Source organism: Tachypleus tridentatus, chromosome 5 (genome assembly GCF_004210375.1).
Source record: "Tachypleus tridentatus isolate NWPU-2018 chromosome 5, ASM421037v1, whole genome shotgun sequence".
NCBI lineage: Eukaryota > Metazoa > Arthropoda > Merostomata > Xiphosura > Limulidae > Tachypleus > Tachypleus tridentatus.
This window is the reverse complement of record NC_134829.1, coordinates 57,902,811-57,921,742: the sequence shown is the minus strand read 5'-3', so window position 1 is coordinate 57,921,742 and position 18,932 is coordinate 57,902,811. Positions and strand designations below refer to the sequence as shown.

At 33.4% G+C, this 18,932-nt stretch overlaps 2 protein-coding genes across 2 annotated transcripts in view; both read right to left on the bottom strand.

The window, feature by feature from the left end:
• LOC143250374 (uncharacterized) overlaps positions 1-12,536 on the bottom strand; it is a 32,133-nt gene extending 19,597 nt beyond the window's left edge. The window contains exons 1-4 of the mRNA XM_076500819.1: positions 12,141-12,536; positions 9,664-10,763; positions 4,406-4,728; positions 3,433-3,688 (exon numbers count right to left, since the gene is read on the bottom strand). Coding sequence (XP_076356934.1) covers positions 3,433-3,688; positions 4,406-4,728; positions 9,664-10,763; positions 12,141-12,533 — 2,072 coding nt within the window. The 5' untranslated portion in view covers positions 12,534-12,536. The remainder of the gene's footprint in view (positions 1-3,432; positions 3,689-4,405; positions 4,729-9,663; positions 10,764-12,140) is intronic.
• Positions 12,537-12,633: 97 nt separating this feature from the next.
• LOC143250373 (uncharacterized) overlaps positions 12,634-18,932 on the bottom strand; it is an 85,331-nt gene continuing 79,032 nt past the window's right edge. Inside the window, exons 4-5 of the mRNA XM_076500818.1 lie at positions 14,444-14,477; positions 12,634-13,954 (exon numbers count right to left, since the gene is read on the bottom strand). Coding sequence (XP_076356933.1) covers positions 12,645-13,954; positions 14,444-14,477 — 1,344 coding nt within the window. The 3' untranslated portion in view covers positions 12,634-12,644. The remainder of the gene's footprint in view (positions 13,955-14,443; positions 14,478-18,932) is intronic.

Sequence of the window (18,932 nt, the reverse complement as noted above, 5' to 3'; positions counted from 1 at the left end):
AATCCTATCTCTTTAGATCATTTAGTACACTACCCCGGGTTTTCTCCCAGCTCTTTAGATTATTTAGTACACTATCCCGGGTTTAATCCCAGCTCTTTTGATCATTTAGTACACTACCCCGGGTTTAATCCCAGCTCTTTAGATCATTTAGTACACTACCCCGGGTTTAATTCTACTTGCGAGTTATGCAAAAATAAAAATTCCGCAGTGTTTATACAAGGGTCAAGTACGTTATATTAAAACGATTTTCGAATGTCACTACATCGTGACAGTTCGTATCACCACATGCGGTCCTGATCTCTTTCACGATCACCCTTCTTGAAAATAACTCCGCAGTGTAAACACCATTACAGATGGCTTCGTCATAAAGCTCTCATGTTCAAAGTACCCCACTCCTCCCTGGTCTTTCCATAATACATTTAATGTACGAGAATGACAGTTTTCCAAATTCAGAAGTTAAATCTCCAGAAATGCACAGGCGTTACATCTGGCTGCATGACCGGCATGTCTTTATATGAAACAGAATAAATACTTCGTGCCATTCTTTACCTGTTTGAGGTTTACGAAAACTGAACTGGTACGTCGTGTTGCTTTTTCAAATGAAAATTCTTTTTTATTTTGTTGTGTACTGTTTCCTGTGCCTCGTTTGTAGCTTTTGCCACTGATTTTTGCGTTCTTCGATTTATAACTTTTACAAAACGCTCATTTTGCTTTTCTATGTACGACTTATTTCATGTCACTTCCTGGATGGTCTTGATATCTCAAGTTGATCCACATTTCTTTAATTTTTCAATGTCTATTTGTTTATTTGAAATTAAGCACAGATACGCAATGCTCTGCTCACCACTGGTATCGAAACTAGGTCTCTTGCGTTGTAAGTCCACAGACATCCTGCAGTGCCACTCGGTTTTTTTTTTTTCAATGCCATTAAGTGTAAAGGATATTCCCGATTTGTAACATTAAATATCAGGTTTCAACAAATCTTTATGACTTGAGCTTATGAATATTTTGCGTCGGAAAGAACTGTTACATATACATCCCAAAACAAGGAAGTAGTTGTTATACATTTTGGTTCACCACTGCAACTGTTACATGTATTAAAATTCGCACTCTCAATCCTGTATAACTATGGAATACATATATTTGAAATAGAAGAAACGAGCTGAGTAGTTATATGTAATTAACATACAGCCACATTTGTCTACTAGTTATACAATACTACTAGCGTATAGCCCTTCAAAATTTACAGGGCAAGTACTACTACCCCCTAGTCATGTTTCGGGGCTAACTGAAAAAAATAAATTTTGCGAAATCTAGCTAGACAAACAAAGAGACAAAAATTGTAGTCTAGGTAGTCAAACGTCGGTAAAATGTTTTGACATCCAATCAAAATTAAGGAAACAAATTAAGGTCATTCATAAAATAAATTCGTGGCATATTTATATAATATATATTGGTAAAAAACAGTTGTATTAACACCTTTTAATAAAGTGTATAGACAAAAAAACTGAAAAATATTTGTTGATTTTTAAAGTTTGTTTTTGAAATTTGCAAAAAGCTACTCGAGGGCTATCTGTGCTAGCCGTCCCTAATTTAGTAGTGTAAGACTAGAGGGAAGGCAGCTAGTCATCACCACCCACCGCCAACTCTCGGGCTACTCTTTTAGCAATGAATAGTGAGATTGACCGTCACATTATAACGCCCTCACGGCTGAAAAGGCGAGCATATTTGGCGCGACGGGAATGCGAACCCGCGACCCTCAGATTACGAATCGCACGCCTTAACACGCTTGGCCATGCCGGGCCTAATTTTTAAATTAGAGTTTTCTTTCAACAAAGAGGTTTTTAATTAGAAAATAATGATATAACATTAAATAGCTATATTCGAAAATTATTTATAATTAAAAGTGAATCGATATTTTCAACCCCTTCCCCTACACCCCTCTTGCACCCCCGTCATTAAAATAGTAAGGGAAGAGTAATCGAATTATTCTGTCTGAATAAATACATTTTGGCTTTCATGGATCCTCCTATTTCGAAACCACCGCTAGTATAGCAGTAAGTCTACGGATTTACAACACTAAAATCAAGGGTTCGATTCCCCTCGGTGGGCTCAGCAGATAGCCCGATGTGGCTTGGCAGTAAGAAAACACATACCTATTTCGAGACATCAAGCGTGACGTAATACACACTGGCTTTTATAATGTTCGATAAGACAAGCACATCACAGTATTATATAATCAACATACAATCACACTTCTACTGTTCGATAGTAAAAACCTATGATTACAGTTGTGTATGAAGAAAAAGGGATTTAGTATTAAAAGATTATTTTCATGAACCTGGAGATAAAGAATGTTGAGTATAACTGGATAATGTAATTATACATAATTAATTTTGATGAACCTGGAGATAAAGGGTGTTGAGTATAACTGGATAATGTAATTATACATAATTAATTTTGATGAACCTGGAGATAAAGAATGTTGAGTATAACTGGATAATGTAATTATACATAATTAATTTTGATGAACCTGGAGATAAAGAATGTTGAGTATAACTGGATAATGTAATTATACATAATTAATTTTGATGAACCTGGAGATAAAGGGTGTTGAGTATAACTGGATAATGTAATTATACATAATTAATTTTGATGAACCTGGAGATAAAGAATGTTGAGTATAACTGGATAATGTAATTATACATAATTAATTTTGATGAACCTGGAGATAAAGAATGTTGAGTATAACTGGATAATGTAATTATACATAATTAATTTTGATGAACCTGGAGATAAAGGGTGTTGAGTATAACTGGATAATGTGATTATACGTAATTAATTTTGATGAACCTGGAGATAAAGGGTGTTGAGTATAACTGGATAATGTAATTATACATAATTAATTTTGATGAACCTGGAGATAAAGGGTGTTGAGTATAACTGGATAATGTAATTATACATAATTAATTTTCCTGAACTTGGAGATAAAGGGAGTTTAAGTATAACTGGATAATGTGATTATACATAATTAATTTTGATGAACCTGGAGATAAAGAATGTTGAGTATAACTGGATAATGTAATTATACATAATTAATTTTGATGAACCTGGAGATAAAGGGTGTTGAGTATAACTGGATAATGTGATTATACGTAATTAATTTTGATGAACCTGGAGATAAAGGGTGTTGAGTATAACTGGATAATGTAATTATACATAATTAATTTTGATGAACCTGGAGATAAAGGGTGTTGAGTATAACTGGATAATGTAATTATACATAATTAATTTTCCTGAACTTGGAGATAAAGGGAGTTTAAGTATAACTGGATAATGTGATTATACATAATTAATTTTGATAAACCTGGAGATAAAGGGAGTTTGAGTATAACTGGATAATGTAATTATACATAATTAATTTACATGTACCTGGAGAGAGATGGAGTTGAGTAGCTAGTTGGGACCGCAACATGGCTATAACTTACTGATCCTGAAGCCCCCATATCATATTTCGTCCAAGACGACGGTCCTCCACGATAGAGCATGTCATACGAATGAAAAGTACTCGACGGAGGAAATCCTAATCTACCTTGTGCATCCCTCAGTCTTCGTCTAGGAGACATCAACATTTCTCCTTGATGCGAGGTGAGATAGTAATCTCTAGCTCCGACTTCACTACGATAGCCTGGAACGAATAATTTACATTATGGACATAGGACTCTATAAAGATGTATAAATAGTAACATGAAGTTGAAAAGTGTAATTAAGTAAGTTACTGTGCATACAAGTAACGTATGATTTAGCTTGGTTTGTTTTGAATTTCGCGTAAAGCTATACGAAGGCTATCTGCGCTAGCCGCCCGTAACTTAGCAGTGTAAGACTAGAGAGTTGGTTTGTTGGTTTTTTGAATTTCGCACAAAGCTACTCGAGGGCTATCTGTGCTAGCCTTCCCTAATTTAGCAGTGTAAGACCAGAGGGAAGGCAGATAGCCATCACCGACCACTGCTAATTCTTGGACTACTCTTTTACCAATAATTGATCGTCACATTATAACGCCCTAACAGCTGAAAGGGCGAGAATATTTGATTTGTTTGTTTTGGAGTTCTAACAAAGCTGCACGAGGACTATCGGTGCTAGCCGTCCCTAATTTAGCAGTGTAAGACTAGAACGAAAGAAAGCAGTCATTGCCACCCACTGCCAACTCTCGGGTTACTCTTTCACCAACGAATAGTGGAATTGACCGTCACATTATAACACCCCGACGGCTGAAAGGGTGAGCATGTTCGGTGTGACGGAGATTCGAACCCGCGACCCTCAGATTACGAGTCGAGTGCCTTAACCACCTGGCCATGCCTAGCCAACAACGTATGATTAAACACAAAATATTCGTACAATATCTCACCAATCTGCTCATAAGACTCTCTTTTACGTGCGAGTTTTCTCAGTTCTTTGCGCAACCTGCCGGTATCTTCTGTGTGAGCATTTCCTCTTCCTGTTTGACCTTTAATTTTAGTAATTTCATCCCGGGTCAGTAAATCATCTTCATCTTCTGAGCCGTAAGGAGAAGGGTGCCACGACCTGGGTTTTCGAACAATTGGTTCTCTTCTCTTACGCCTCTCATCCAAGAAGGACTGGTATCCTCTCATCAGCTCTTGCGAATCCCAGTCGGTACCTGTATCCAAGAAGGATTCTCCGAGACCCGTACTGTACCTTGTATGCCTACCACTAGTACGGAGAAGGAAATCAGAAAGAAAAGAATCACTACCATAACCATTACGATATTCGAGGTTTAACAATCAATTTTAACACAGTTAATGACAAGAACAAACATATGGATAGATCATATAAACAACATATCGATAGATCATAGAAACAACATATCGATAGATCATAGAAACAACATGTGGATAGATCATAGAAACAACATGTGGATAGATCATAGATACAACATATCGATAGATCATAGAAACAACATATCGATAGATCATAGAAACAACATGTGGATAGATCATAGATACAACATATCGATAGATCATAGAAACAAAATATGGATAGATCATAGAAACAACATATTGATAGATCATAGAAACAACATATGGATAGATCATAGAAACAACATATGGATAGATCATAGAAACAACATATCAATAGATCATAGAAACAACATATCGATAGATCATAGAAACAACATATCGATAGATCATAGAAACAACATATGGATAGATCATATAAACAACATATGGATAGATCATAGAAACAACATATGGATAGATCATATAAACAACATATGGATAGATCATAGAAACAACATATCAATAGATCATAGAAACAACATATGGATAGATCATAGAAACAACATATCAATAGATCATAGAAACAACATATGGATAGATCATATAAACAACATATCAATAGATCATAGAAACAACATATCAATAGATCATAGAAACAACATATCGATAGATCATAGAAACAACATGTGGATAGATCATAGAAACAACATATGGATAGATCATATAAACAACATACGGATAGATCATAGAAACAACATACGGATAAATCATAGAAACAACATATCGATAGATCATAGAAACAACATATCGATAGATCATAGAAACAACATATGGATAGATCATAGAAACAACATATCAATAGATCATAGAAACAACATATCGATAGATCATAGAAACAACATATCGATAGATCATAGAAACAACATATGGATAGATCATATAAACAACATATCGATAGATCATAGAAACAACATATGGATAGATCATATAAACAACATATCGATAGATCATAGAAACAACATATCGATAGATCATAGAAACAACATATCAATAGATCATAGAAACAACATATCGATAGATCATAGAAACAACATATCGATAGATCATAGAAACAACATATGGATAGATCATATAAACAACATATCGATAGATCATAGAAACAACATATGGATAGATCATATAAACAACATATCGATAGATCATAGAAACAACATATCAATAGATCATAGAAACAACATATCGATAGATCATAGAAACAACATGTGGATAGATCATAGAAACAACATATGGATAGATCATATAAACAACATACGGATAGATCATAGAAACAACATATCGATAGATCATAGAAACAACATATCGATAGATCATAGAAACAACATGTGGATAGATCATAGAAACAATATGTGGATAGATCATAGAAACAACATATCGATAGATCATAGAAACAACATGTGGATAGATCATAGAAACAACATGTGGATAGATCATATATACAACATATCGATAGATCATAGAAACAACATGTGGATAGATCATAGAAACAACATTTCGATAGATCATAGAAACAACATGTGGATAGATCATAGAAACAACATGTGGATAGATCATAGAAACAACATATCGATAGATCATAGAAACAACATGTGGATAGATCATAGAAACAACATATCGATAGATCATAGAAACAACATGTGGATAGATCATAGAAACAACATGTGGATAGATCATAGAAACAACATATCGATAGATCATAGAAACAACATGTGGATAGATCATAGAAACAACATATGGATAGATCATATAAACAACATACGGATAGATCATAGAAACAACATACGGATAGATCATAGAAACAACATATCGATAGATCATAGAAACAACATATCGATAGATCATAGAAACAACATGTGGATAGATCATAGATACAACATATCGATAGATCATAGAAACAACATATGGATAGATCATATAAACAACATGTGGATAGATCATAGAAACAACATGTGGATAGATCATATATACAACATATCGATAGATCATAGAAACAACATACGGATAGATCATAGAAACAACATATCGATAGATCATAGAAACAACATATCGATAGATCATAGAAACAACATGTGGATAGATCATAGAAACAACATGTGGATAGATCATATATACAACATATCGATAGATCATAGAAACAACATGTGGATAGATCATAGAAACAACATATCGATAGATCATAGAAACAACATGTGGATAGATCATAGAAACAACATGTGGATAGATCATAGAAACAACATATCGATAGATCATAGAAACAACATGTGGATAGATCATAGAAACAACATATGGATAGATCATATAAACAACATACGGATAGATCATAGAAACAACATACGGATAGATCATAGAAACAACATATCGATAGATCATAGAAACAACATATCGATAGATCATATAAACAACATGTGGATAGATCATAGATACAACATATCGATAGATCATAGAAACAACATATCGATAGATCATAGAAACAACATGTGGATAGATCATAGAAACAACATGTGGATAGATCATATATACAACATATCGATAGATCATAGAAACAAAATATGGATAGATCATAGAAACAACATATCGATAGATCATAGAAACAACATATGGATAGATCATATAAACAACATATGGATAGATCATAGAAACAACATATGGATAGATCATATAAACAACATATCGATAGATCATAGAAACAACATATCAATAGATCATATAAACAACATATCAATAGATCATAGAAACAACATATCGATAGATCATAGAAACAACATATGGATAGATCATAGAAACAACATATCAATAGATCATAGAAACAACATATGGATAGATCATATAAACAACTATCGATGGATCATATAAACAACATATCGATAGATCATAGAAACAACATATGGATAGATCATATAAACAACATATGGATAGATCATAGAAACAACATATGGATAGATCATATAAACAACATATCGATAGATCATAGAAACAACATATCGATAGATCATAGAAACAACATATCAATGGATCATATAAACAACATATCAATAGATCATAGAAACAACATATGGATAGATCATAGAAACAACATATGGATAGATCATAGAAACAACATATCAATAGATCATAGAAACAACATATGGATAGATCATAGAAACAACATATCAATAGATCATAGAAACAACATATGGATAGATCATATAAACAACATATCGATAGATCATAGAAACAACATATGGATAGATCATAGAAACAACATATCAATAGATCATAGAAACAACATATGGATAGATCATATAAACAACATATCAATAGATCATAGAAACAACATATGGATAGATCATATAAACAACATATCGATATATCATAGAAACAACATATGGATAGATCATATAAACAACATATCAATAGATCATAGAAACAACATATGGATAGATCATATAAACAACATATCAATAGATCATAGAAACAACATATGGATAGATCATATAAACAACATATCAATAGATCATATAAACAACATATCGATAGATCATAGAAACAACATATCAATAGATCATAGAAACAACATATCGAAAAACACGTTCTACTTTCTGAGAAGCCGTTAAACTGTTTTGTGGTATGAGTGTCGGTACATTTAACACAAAGGACGGTTGTTATGTTCACGGGTTGCCTCCTACTGTTAGGTATCCTTACATCTGTGCTCTGTGGTGATAACGGTACTGAGAAATCGAATTTAATTGTTCGTTCGAATGAAAAACCACAGAAGAAAGTAAGTAAAAGCAAAACAAAAGTCATTAGGAAAGACTTCGGTTAATACGAGTTACTGACTTAAGTCTATTCTGCGAGACAGATTTGGCATCGTTTTTGTTTCGTTGGAGAGTTAGATCTGGTAAGTAAAATGATAGGAACCATGTTCTCTTTTTGCAAACAACAGCTAATAATTCGTGAATAGTTTTTTTCACAACGGAAGCGTATTTATAAGTGATGTGAGAGCAAATTCATTATTTTCTGAACTCTGCATTAAAGTTTGATATTTCAGGATTTTAAAAAAAAGATTCATTTCTGTTACAAACACAATTTTACAAATATTGTGTGCGTGCTAACAAATTATCGACATACAGTGGACCTTGTCCACTTTACTTGTTTGTTACTAAGTACAAAGCTACACAAAGGGCTATTTGTGGTCTGCCTGCCACGGGTATCAAAACTCGGTTTCTAGTAGTATAAGTCCACAACATAGCACTGTGCTAGTTGGGAACTTATCTACTAGAAAATTACAGATATCATGTGATAGTCAACTGTCAATAAACAGTCGTACCTGTCCACAGAAGGACCGCAACAGTAGAACGTTTACGTGTCAACCAGTTATCAATCGATGTACAGCCTCACCTGTCTACCTGAGAAGTATGTCTGTAACTATAGCTACGTATGTGCAATAATTAGATTTTTTTTCCTTGTTAAGTGTAAACCTACACAAGAGTGTATCTGTGCTGCTTTTATCACGGTGTTCGAAATGTGGCTTTTAGCGTTATAAGCCTTCAGATTTAAACACTGAACCACTGTTGAAGGGCAGTCGGACTGTAGATACAGAACTAATATTGCAGAGGTTGTGTTTTATATATATAATACAATTGTTAAGGCTACGTACAGAAAAAGGCCACAGAAACAGCTGCGAAACAAGTCAGATTTGGTTTATAAATGGTTTAAAATATTTTTTGGCTTTTGTTTATTTCTGAAATTAAATATTCCACTTTTTTCCCCTACAGACTATTAACCTATGAATTTCAATTAAAGCTCTATTTTTACTATTTTTCAAACTTACCTTATTCGTCCTCTTTTATGGTTGCTAAATAGAGTTCTTTGATCTCTGATGTTATCAAAATAACCAATTTCTCTCAGGCGAAAAGAAGTCAGGTCTCTAACGTCTTCTATCGGGCTGTCTTGCCAGTAACCGCTTCGTTGGAGATGATGGCTAATTAAGCCTCTGTCTAATGTTTCTGTGTACCAGGATGGGCCAGATCCATCATCTGGTAAATCCCGCCCACGAGAAGACTCAAATGTCTTAGAGTGTACCATAACTGGAATCTCGTCACGAAACGATGTATAACGTGATAAGTTATCAGAAGAATCTAGATATTCCTTAGTATTAAACATATCTTTCATTTCCATAACGTATTCTGGGGGGTTCTGAAGAAATACGGTTTTATCTCTATCCTGAGGGGATGTCTGGGCAGATGTAGAAATTGTTCTCACTGCGCCTGAACGAATGATGTTACTTCCATACGTTTCGCCCAGATTGGAGGGCGTTACTAACAGAGACGCAATATCGGTTTCACTTTTATGACGCAATCCTAGTTCCTGGCTCTTTTCTTTCAGATCTGCAAGCCTTCTTCTTTCTTCTGTCACCGTCTTTAGTTCCTCACGTAGTTGCTGTTTTAAGTTGTACATGTATGAAGGAACAGATGCTTGAGACACATCGAGATCGGATGGCTGGCTCAACTGTTGAGTTGGTGTTTTGGTTGCAGTCGGCGTATCTGTTGTCATCGTCGAGCAAGGAAAGTAGGAAGCAGTTGTCTTTGGTAAGTAATATCCAGATACTGGATCAGACAGTTGGTTGATGTAGGCTTCTGTGTGTGTTGGAAGGTAGGCAGGAGTACCTGTTCTCGTGATGTTATAATCCAATGTTTTCGGTATACGTTCTTCTACAGATGACGGTCGACCGGATAACGTTTTAAGTTGAGGTCTTTCTTGAATCATAAGTGGACTGCTACCAACAGATAAGTTTCTTCTCCGATCCTTCCGATGACGGACTTTTGCGATGGAAGACACTTCTTGATTTGGTGGTGGATGTGGAAGTTGTCGTCGAAGTTTGGCTGATGTCGAACTTCCTGTTTCACTTTGTGTGTCAGATGAATCTCCAGCCTAAAGGAAAAAAGCTAGTTTCACTCGACTGAAACATTAATAATATGGAAATATCGTGATCAGATATACAGTGAAAACATTTTATTTTTCGCAATTAAACCTGCGACATTTTTAGCCCATAGGAGCAGCCATCCTTAGTCAATGTATGGTTAACATGATTTACAGATCTAAACCCTATATTCGCTAAAAGGTCTGGAAACATTTTGCCAGTACATAGAATAAAAAATTTTAGGAACCATTGAGCTAGTGGTCAGCAGATCACCAGCGGATAAGAAAGTCGAAGTTTGAGTCATCAAAATGCTACTGAGTAAGTTAAACTACTTTCAGCAATAGGGAAGTTATAAAAGTGACAATCAGTTACACATTTTGGTTAAGGATAGCCGTTTATGTCGGCATTAATTTCTCAATGATTTTTTTTTCCCTCTGAATTAGAAACGGTTATGTTTGAGTATTGATGCCTTTGCTATGTCCCGGTCCTTTAGGCCTTATGGCTCGTGAGGTTTCATTCTGGTTAAAAATACCAACTAATAGATATAATTTAATCTTTACAAAAGTTCTTTCAGCTTAATAAGCCTTATTCGATTACATTTATTAACAAATTTGTACGAAGTTTGCTTCAACATGTAAGACATCAGATTACTTGTATATTGAAATAATATACAGAATTTAGGTTTAACGCACACAAGCACACAAAAAAGCGAACGAGGGATTAATTGCCCACTGAACACAACAGTTTAAGCGTAAAGACTTTTCACATTTTTGTCCACTCTGCAGGTCAGTTTGACTTTAAACAATGACCTTGCTTTCAATGTTTTTGTTGCTTTCAAATTAATTCGTCAAGAAAGAGAAGAAAGATGTGTTTTTTGGTTTGTTTCAGATATTTTTGCAAAGCTTCACAAATGTTATCCGCTATTACCGTACTAATTTTGACAAGATGGTTTGTTTTGTTAATTTTTTTTATTATGCACAAAGTTACACAAAAGTCTGTCTGTAGTCTGCCCACCACGGGTATAGAAACCCTGTTTCTAGCAATATAAGTCCTGTGCCGGGGTTAGACTAGATGGAAGGCAGTTAATCAACTTTTAGGCTACTCTAATCGAATAGTAGGATTTGTCCTTCACTCTTATAACGCATTTATGGTCTTTTTTTTTTTTGTGGAGGTAAAATGACACAAACTGTAGACCTTTAGTCCGATACACTAACTATAGGTGCTTCTCCAATCTACTCCAATTTTGACCACTATTTATGTTATGATATTAGTGTACATGTATAACAAGTTGATATAGCATGATCCAATAATTACTGAATGTTGAAAAAACAAAATAAATATAATTTAAGACAAAAAATATGTAAACTACTGTTATGAGCGGTAAATACCTTATCTCTTTGACCTTGTGTGTAAGTCCCGATCTTACTGACAGAGTCAGGGACTGAAGATGATCTGATGTATCCAAAGTTTACGTTCTGTGTTCCCTTTGCTACAAATAATTCTTGCTTCAACTCAGGAACGTACTTTCGGCTATCAAAGAAAGGAGAACGTATCATGAAGGTGTGACTGTTATTGTACATCATACCAAACTGCGAAGAAACAGCAGAAGTTGTCTGCGTGCTGCTTCCATAGGACAAGATTGCAGGTGACTGAAGATGGTTTCCAGCTTCAGATGGCAACATGCTACGGGTTACAGCGGTAGGCTGTATAGCAAAGGACTGCGTTGTGGCAGCAACATTAATACTGGATGTTGGAGCTCGAAGGACAACCTTTTTTCGCATCACCTGTCACAACTTTTATCATTTGATTTCTTTGCTCAAATTCTGACTGTAGTAGAGGTTTATGTTGCTGTTGAAGAGTTTGACTTTTATCCGTTACACCTTTTCTCGAAATCACTGGTGAAACGTTTCGTCCACTGGGTACTTCACCAATACTCCCCTGTTCTTTGGGGGGGGTTGGGAATCATAAACTGGCATCGTTTGACCTCGATGTTGTGGTGACTTAAACTTTGGAGTTTGAGCCGCTAAAGCTATAGCTTCTTGCATTTGTTCAAGAGTGGGCTGCGGCAGTCTTCTGTGTATTCGACGACTGCTAGCTGTCTTTGGGCTCTGAGCTTGGGTAGTAACAATCTGAGCAACAGAAGTAGGAGCTGAGTGCTCCTTGGGTATTGGTCTTATCTTCTCAGTGATTCGAGAAACTGAACCCTGGTTTACAGTTGTTAAAGAAACGTCTTTATCAACTCTGACGGCTTCTGGAAACATCTTTTGAGCTCCCTCTGAGGAGAAAGTTTGTTGATGCTCTTCTAGTGCTTGCTCTAAAGACTTCTGATAATTTGCTAGCATTTCTGGTATGGTACCACTTGTTACTCTCGGCATAGACATCTGAGGAATAAGTTCCTCTTGTTTACTTATGTCTTGGAACGTCCCTATTAGTTTCTGTTCTGCTGCTTCCACAGAAGGAGAAACATCAACAATTGGAGAAAGATCTATCACTGGAGACCACTCTTGACTGTCAGACCGTTGTTTCGGTTTCTTTTGACTCTGTAAGTCGATAGTCTTTGATTTAGATGGCTCGTAAGAAGTTGTTTGTTGCTGTTGTTGTTGCTGGTCTTTACTAATTTTTTTAGAAAAACTCAACTGTTGCTGCTGTTCCCTTTGTTGTTGAGAGCCGTTCTCAGAGAAAGATGTCGCTTCTGAGGACGGACGTTTTTCATCACTTTCTGTTCTAGTAACATGACTATCGTCGTAATTGATGTATTGAATACTCTTAACGTCGCCTAAGTCTGAGTATTCTGAAGGATATCCAAAAATGTCTTTGTGAGAAGAAACCTGAGGTTGATGTATTTTGACTTGACTGATTGACATTACTGTCACAGGATCGGTAGTAGAGGATAATAATGGCTGTTGCGAGTTGTCCTGATTATTGGGTTGAGATGCTGGAGAAACGGGAGCCCAAGGTAGTGACGATTGTTGGGTCCTAATGTGACTCGTAGACTGCAGCGATTTTTCTTGATGAGAGGCCTGCCCTGATGTAGAAATGGGCAGTGATGGTTCTTCTACATGTTCCTGGGATTGTTGTTTTCTAACGGTACGGTAGGTTTTCGTATCCTGGGACACAGTTCCATATATTTGCATCTTGTTTTCCGGCGGTTGTACACTTTTCCTGGACTCCAACTGCTGTGTTTGACCCAATTGGTCCATATCTGAACAAACAGGAAAATGTAATTTGATACTGCATTGGTTAATTTAATACAATGACTTTGACAACCGTAATTATAAAAACGTATTTTTGATGGATAAAAATAAATACATTCAGTTAATATATCCTGTTCATTAACTATTTAAAACTATTAAGCTTTTAGGGTAATCGTCGTCACATTTATTATTAAAGTTCAACCATTTTATTTCATTTCAACATTCAATTTAATCCACACCCACAATTAAAATAATAATATTAATAACTGTTAAATATACGCTACTCTACATTCAGCATATATCCCTCTGAGCTGCCACATTATTAAATAAATTAAATATAGCATTGTCTTATTAAAAAATAAGGTCAAAGTTTCATTAACTGTTACCAATGAGGGTAATATTATGAATCCTACTTTTTATTTTCTCAGGAATTAAAAAGTTCTCGAAGTTTTGTAAAAAATATAAACAAAATCTGAAGATCTAATATAAATTCTTACAAGTTTTGGATTCCTGATATAGTTCATCTTGCTCCTGAAACAATAACAAACATAGTTAAAAGCAATATGTTCTTTGACATTCGAAAACCAAATAAATGTACATCTGTTTTAACTTAAACGAACCAGGGGAACGAATAGCCTTGATACATGGAATAAACTTTTATTCCTCAACAATATCATTTTATAAACTGATTATGAGAAGCGTATCCTCAACATTATCATTTTATAAACTGATTATGAGAAGCTTATCCTCAACAATATCATTTTATAAACTGATTATGAGAAGCTTATCCTCAACAATACCATTTTATAAACTGATTATGAGAAGCGTATCCTCAACAATACCATTTTATAAACTGATTATGAGAAGCGTATCCTCAACAATACCATTTTATAAACTGATTATGAGAAGCTTATCCTCAACAATACCATTTTATAAACTGATTATGAGAAGCGTATCCTCAACAATATCATTTTATAAACTGATTATGAGAAGCGTATCCTCAACAATATCATTTTATAAACTGATTATGAGAAGCGTATCCTCAACAATACCATTTTATAAACTGATTATGAGAAGCTTATCCTCAACAATATCATTTTATAAACTGATTATGAGAAGCTCTTCCTCAACAATATCATTTTATAAACTGATTATGAGAAGCGTATCCTCAACAATATCATTTTATAAACTGATTATGAGAAGCGTATCCTCAACAATATCATTTTATAAACTGATTATGAGAAGCTTATCCTCAACAATACCATTTTATAAACTGATTATGAGAAGCTCTTCCTCAACAATATCATTTTATAAACTGATTATGAGAAGCGTATCCTCAACAATATCATTTTATAAACTGATTATGAGAAGCTTATCCTCAACAATATCATTTTATAAACTGCTAATCAGAAGCTTATCCTCAACAATATCATTTTATAAACTGATTATGAGAAGCGTATCCTCAACAATACCATTTTATAAACTGATTATGAGAAGCTTATCCTCAACAATACCATTTTATAAACTGATTATGAGAAGCTTATCCTCAACAATACCATTTTATAAACTGATTATGAGAAGCTTATCCTCAACAATATCATTTTATAAAGTGATTATGAGAAGCTTATCCTCAACAATACCATTTTATAAACTGATTATGAGAAGCTTATCCTCAACAATACCATTTTATAAACTGATTATGAGAAGCTTATCCTCAACAATACCATTTTATAAACTGATTATGAGAAGCTTATCCTCAACAATACCATTTTATAAACTGCTAATCAGAAGCTTATCCTCAACAATATCATTTTATAAACTGATTATGAGAAGCGTATCCTCAACATTATCATTTTATAAACTGATTATGAGAAGCTTATCCTCAACAATACCATTTTATAAACTGATTATGAGAAGCTTATCCTCAACAATACCATTTTATAAACTGATTATGAGAAGCTTATCCTCAACAATATCATTTTATAAACTGATTATGAGAAGCTCTTCCTCAACAATACCATTTTATAAACTGATTATGAGAAGCTTATCCTCAACAATATCATTTTATAAACTGATTATGAGAAGCGTATCCTCAACAATATCATTTTATAAACTGATTATGAGAAGCTTATCCTCAACAATATCATTTTATAAACTGATTATGAGAAGCTTATCCTCAACAATACCATTTTATAAACTGATTATGAGAAGCTCTTCCTCAACAATATCATTTTATAAACTGATTATGAGAAGCGTATCCTCAACAATATCATTTTATAAACTGATTATGAGAAGCTTATCCTCAACAATATCATTTTATAAACTGATTATGAGAAGCGTATCCTCAACAATATCATTTTATAAACTGATTATGAGAAGCTTATCCTCAACAATATCATTTTATAAACTGATTATGAGAAGCTTATCCTCAACAATATCATTTTATAAACTGATTATGAGAAGCTTATCCTCAACAATATCATTTTATAAACTGATTATGAGAAGCTCTTCCTCAACAATATCATTTTATAAACTGATTATGAGAAGCGTATCCTCAACAATATCATTTTATAAACTGATTATGAGAAGCTTATCCTCAACAATATCATTTTATAAACTGATTATGAGAAGCTTATCCTCAACAATATCATTTTATAAACTGATTATGAGAAGCTTATTCTCAACAATATCATTTTATAAACTGATTATGAGAAGCTTATCCTCAACAATATCATTTTATAAACTGATTATGAGAAGCTTATCCTCAACAATATCATTTTATAAACTGATTATGAGAAGCTCTTCCTCAACAATATCATTTTATAAACTGATTATGAGAAGCGTATCCTCAACAATATCATTTTATAAACTGATTATGAGAAGCTTATCCTCAACAATATCATTTTATAAACTGATTATGAGAAGCTTATCCTCAACAATACCATTTTATAAACTGATTATGAGAAGCTTATCCTCAACAATATCATTTTATAAACTGATTATGAGAAGCTCTTCCTCAACAATATCATTTTATAAACTGATTATGAGAAGCGTATCCTCAACAATATCATTTTATAAACTGATTATGAGAAGCTTATCCTCAACAATATCATTTTATAAACTGATTATGAGAAGCTTATCCTCAACAATACCATTTTATAAACTGATTATGAGAAGCTTATCCTCAACAATATCATTTTATAAACTGATTATGAGAAGCTCTTCCTCAACAATATCATTTTATAAACTGATTATGAGAAGCGTATCCTCAACAATATCATTTTATAAACTGATTATGAGAAGCTTATCCTCAACAATATCATTTTATAAACTGATTATGAGAAGCTTATCCTCAACAATATCATTTTATAAACTGATTATGAGAAGCTTATCCTCAACAATATCATTTTATAAACTGATTATGAGAAGCTTATCCTCAACAATATCATTTTATAAACTGATTATGAGAAGCTCTTCCTCAACAATATCATTTTATAAACTGATTATGAGAAGCTCTTCCTCAACAATATCATTTTATAAACTGATTATGAGAAGCTCTTCCTCAACAATATCATTTTATAAACTGATTATGAGAAGCTCTTCCTCAACAATATCATTTTATAAACTGATTATGAGAAGCGTATCCTCAACAATACCATTTTATAAACTGATTATGAGAAGCTCTTCCTCAACAATATCATTTTATAAACTGATTATGAGAAGCTCTTCCTCAACAATATCATTTTATAAACTGATTATGAGAAGCGTATCCTCAACAATATCATTTTATAAACTGATTATGAGAAGCTTATCCTCAACAATATCATTTTATAAACTGATTATGAGAAGCTTATCCTCAACAATATCATTTTATAAACTGATTATGAGAAGCTTATCCTCAACAATATCATTTTATAAACTGATTATGAGAAGCTCTTCCTCAACAATATCATTTTATAAACTGATTATGAGAAGCGTATCCTCAACAATATCATTTTATAAACTGATTATGAGAAGCTCTTCCTCAACAATACCATTTTATAAACTGATTATGAGAAGCTTTTCCTCAACAATACCATTTTATAAACTGATTATGAGAAGCTCTTCCTCAACAATATCATTTTATAAACTGATTATGAGAAGCGTATCCTCAACAATATCATTTTATAAACTGATTATGAGAAGCTTATCCTCAACAATATCATTTTATAAACTGATTATGAGAAGCTCTTCTTCAACAATATCATTTTATAAACTGATTATGAGAAGCTCTTCCTCAACAATATCATTTTATAAACTGATTATGAGAAGCGTATCCTCAACAATATCATTTTATAAACTGATTATGAGAAGCTTATCCTCAACAATATCATTTTATAAACTGATTATGAGAAGCTTATCCTCAACAATATCATTTTATAAACTGATTATGAGAAGCTCTTCCTCAACAATATCATTTTATAAACTGATTATGAGAAGCGTATCCTCAACAATATCATTTTATAAACTGATTATGAGAAGCTCTTCCTCAACAATACCATTTTATAAACTGATTATGAGAAGCTCTTCCTCAACAATACCATTTTATAAACTGATTATGAGAAGCTCTTCCTCAACAATATCATTTTATAAACTGATTATGAGAAGCGTATCCTCAACAATATCATTTTATAAACTGATTATGAGAAGCTTATCCTCAACAATATCATTTTATAAACTGATTATGAGAAGCTCTTCTTCAACAATATCATTTTATAAACTGATTATGAGAAGCTCTTCCTCAACAATATCATTTTATAAACTGATTATGAGAAGCGTATCCTCAACAATATCATTTTATAAACTGATTATGAGAAGCTTATCCTCAACAATATCATTTTATAAACTGATTATGAGAAGCTTATCCTCAACAATATCATTTTATAAACTGATTATGAGAAGCGTATCCTCAACAATATCATTTTATAAACTGATTATGAGAAGCTT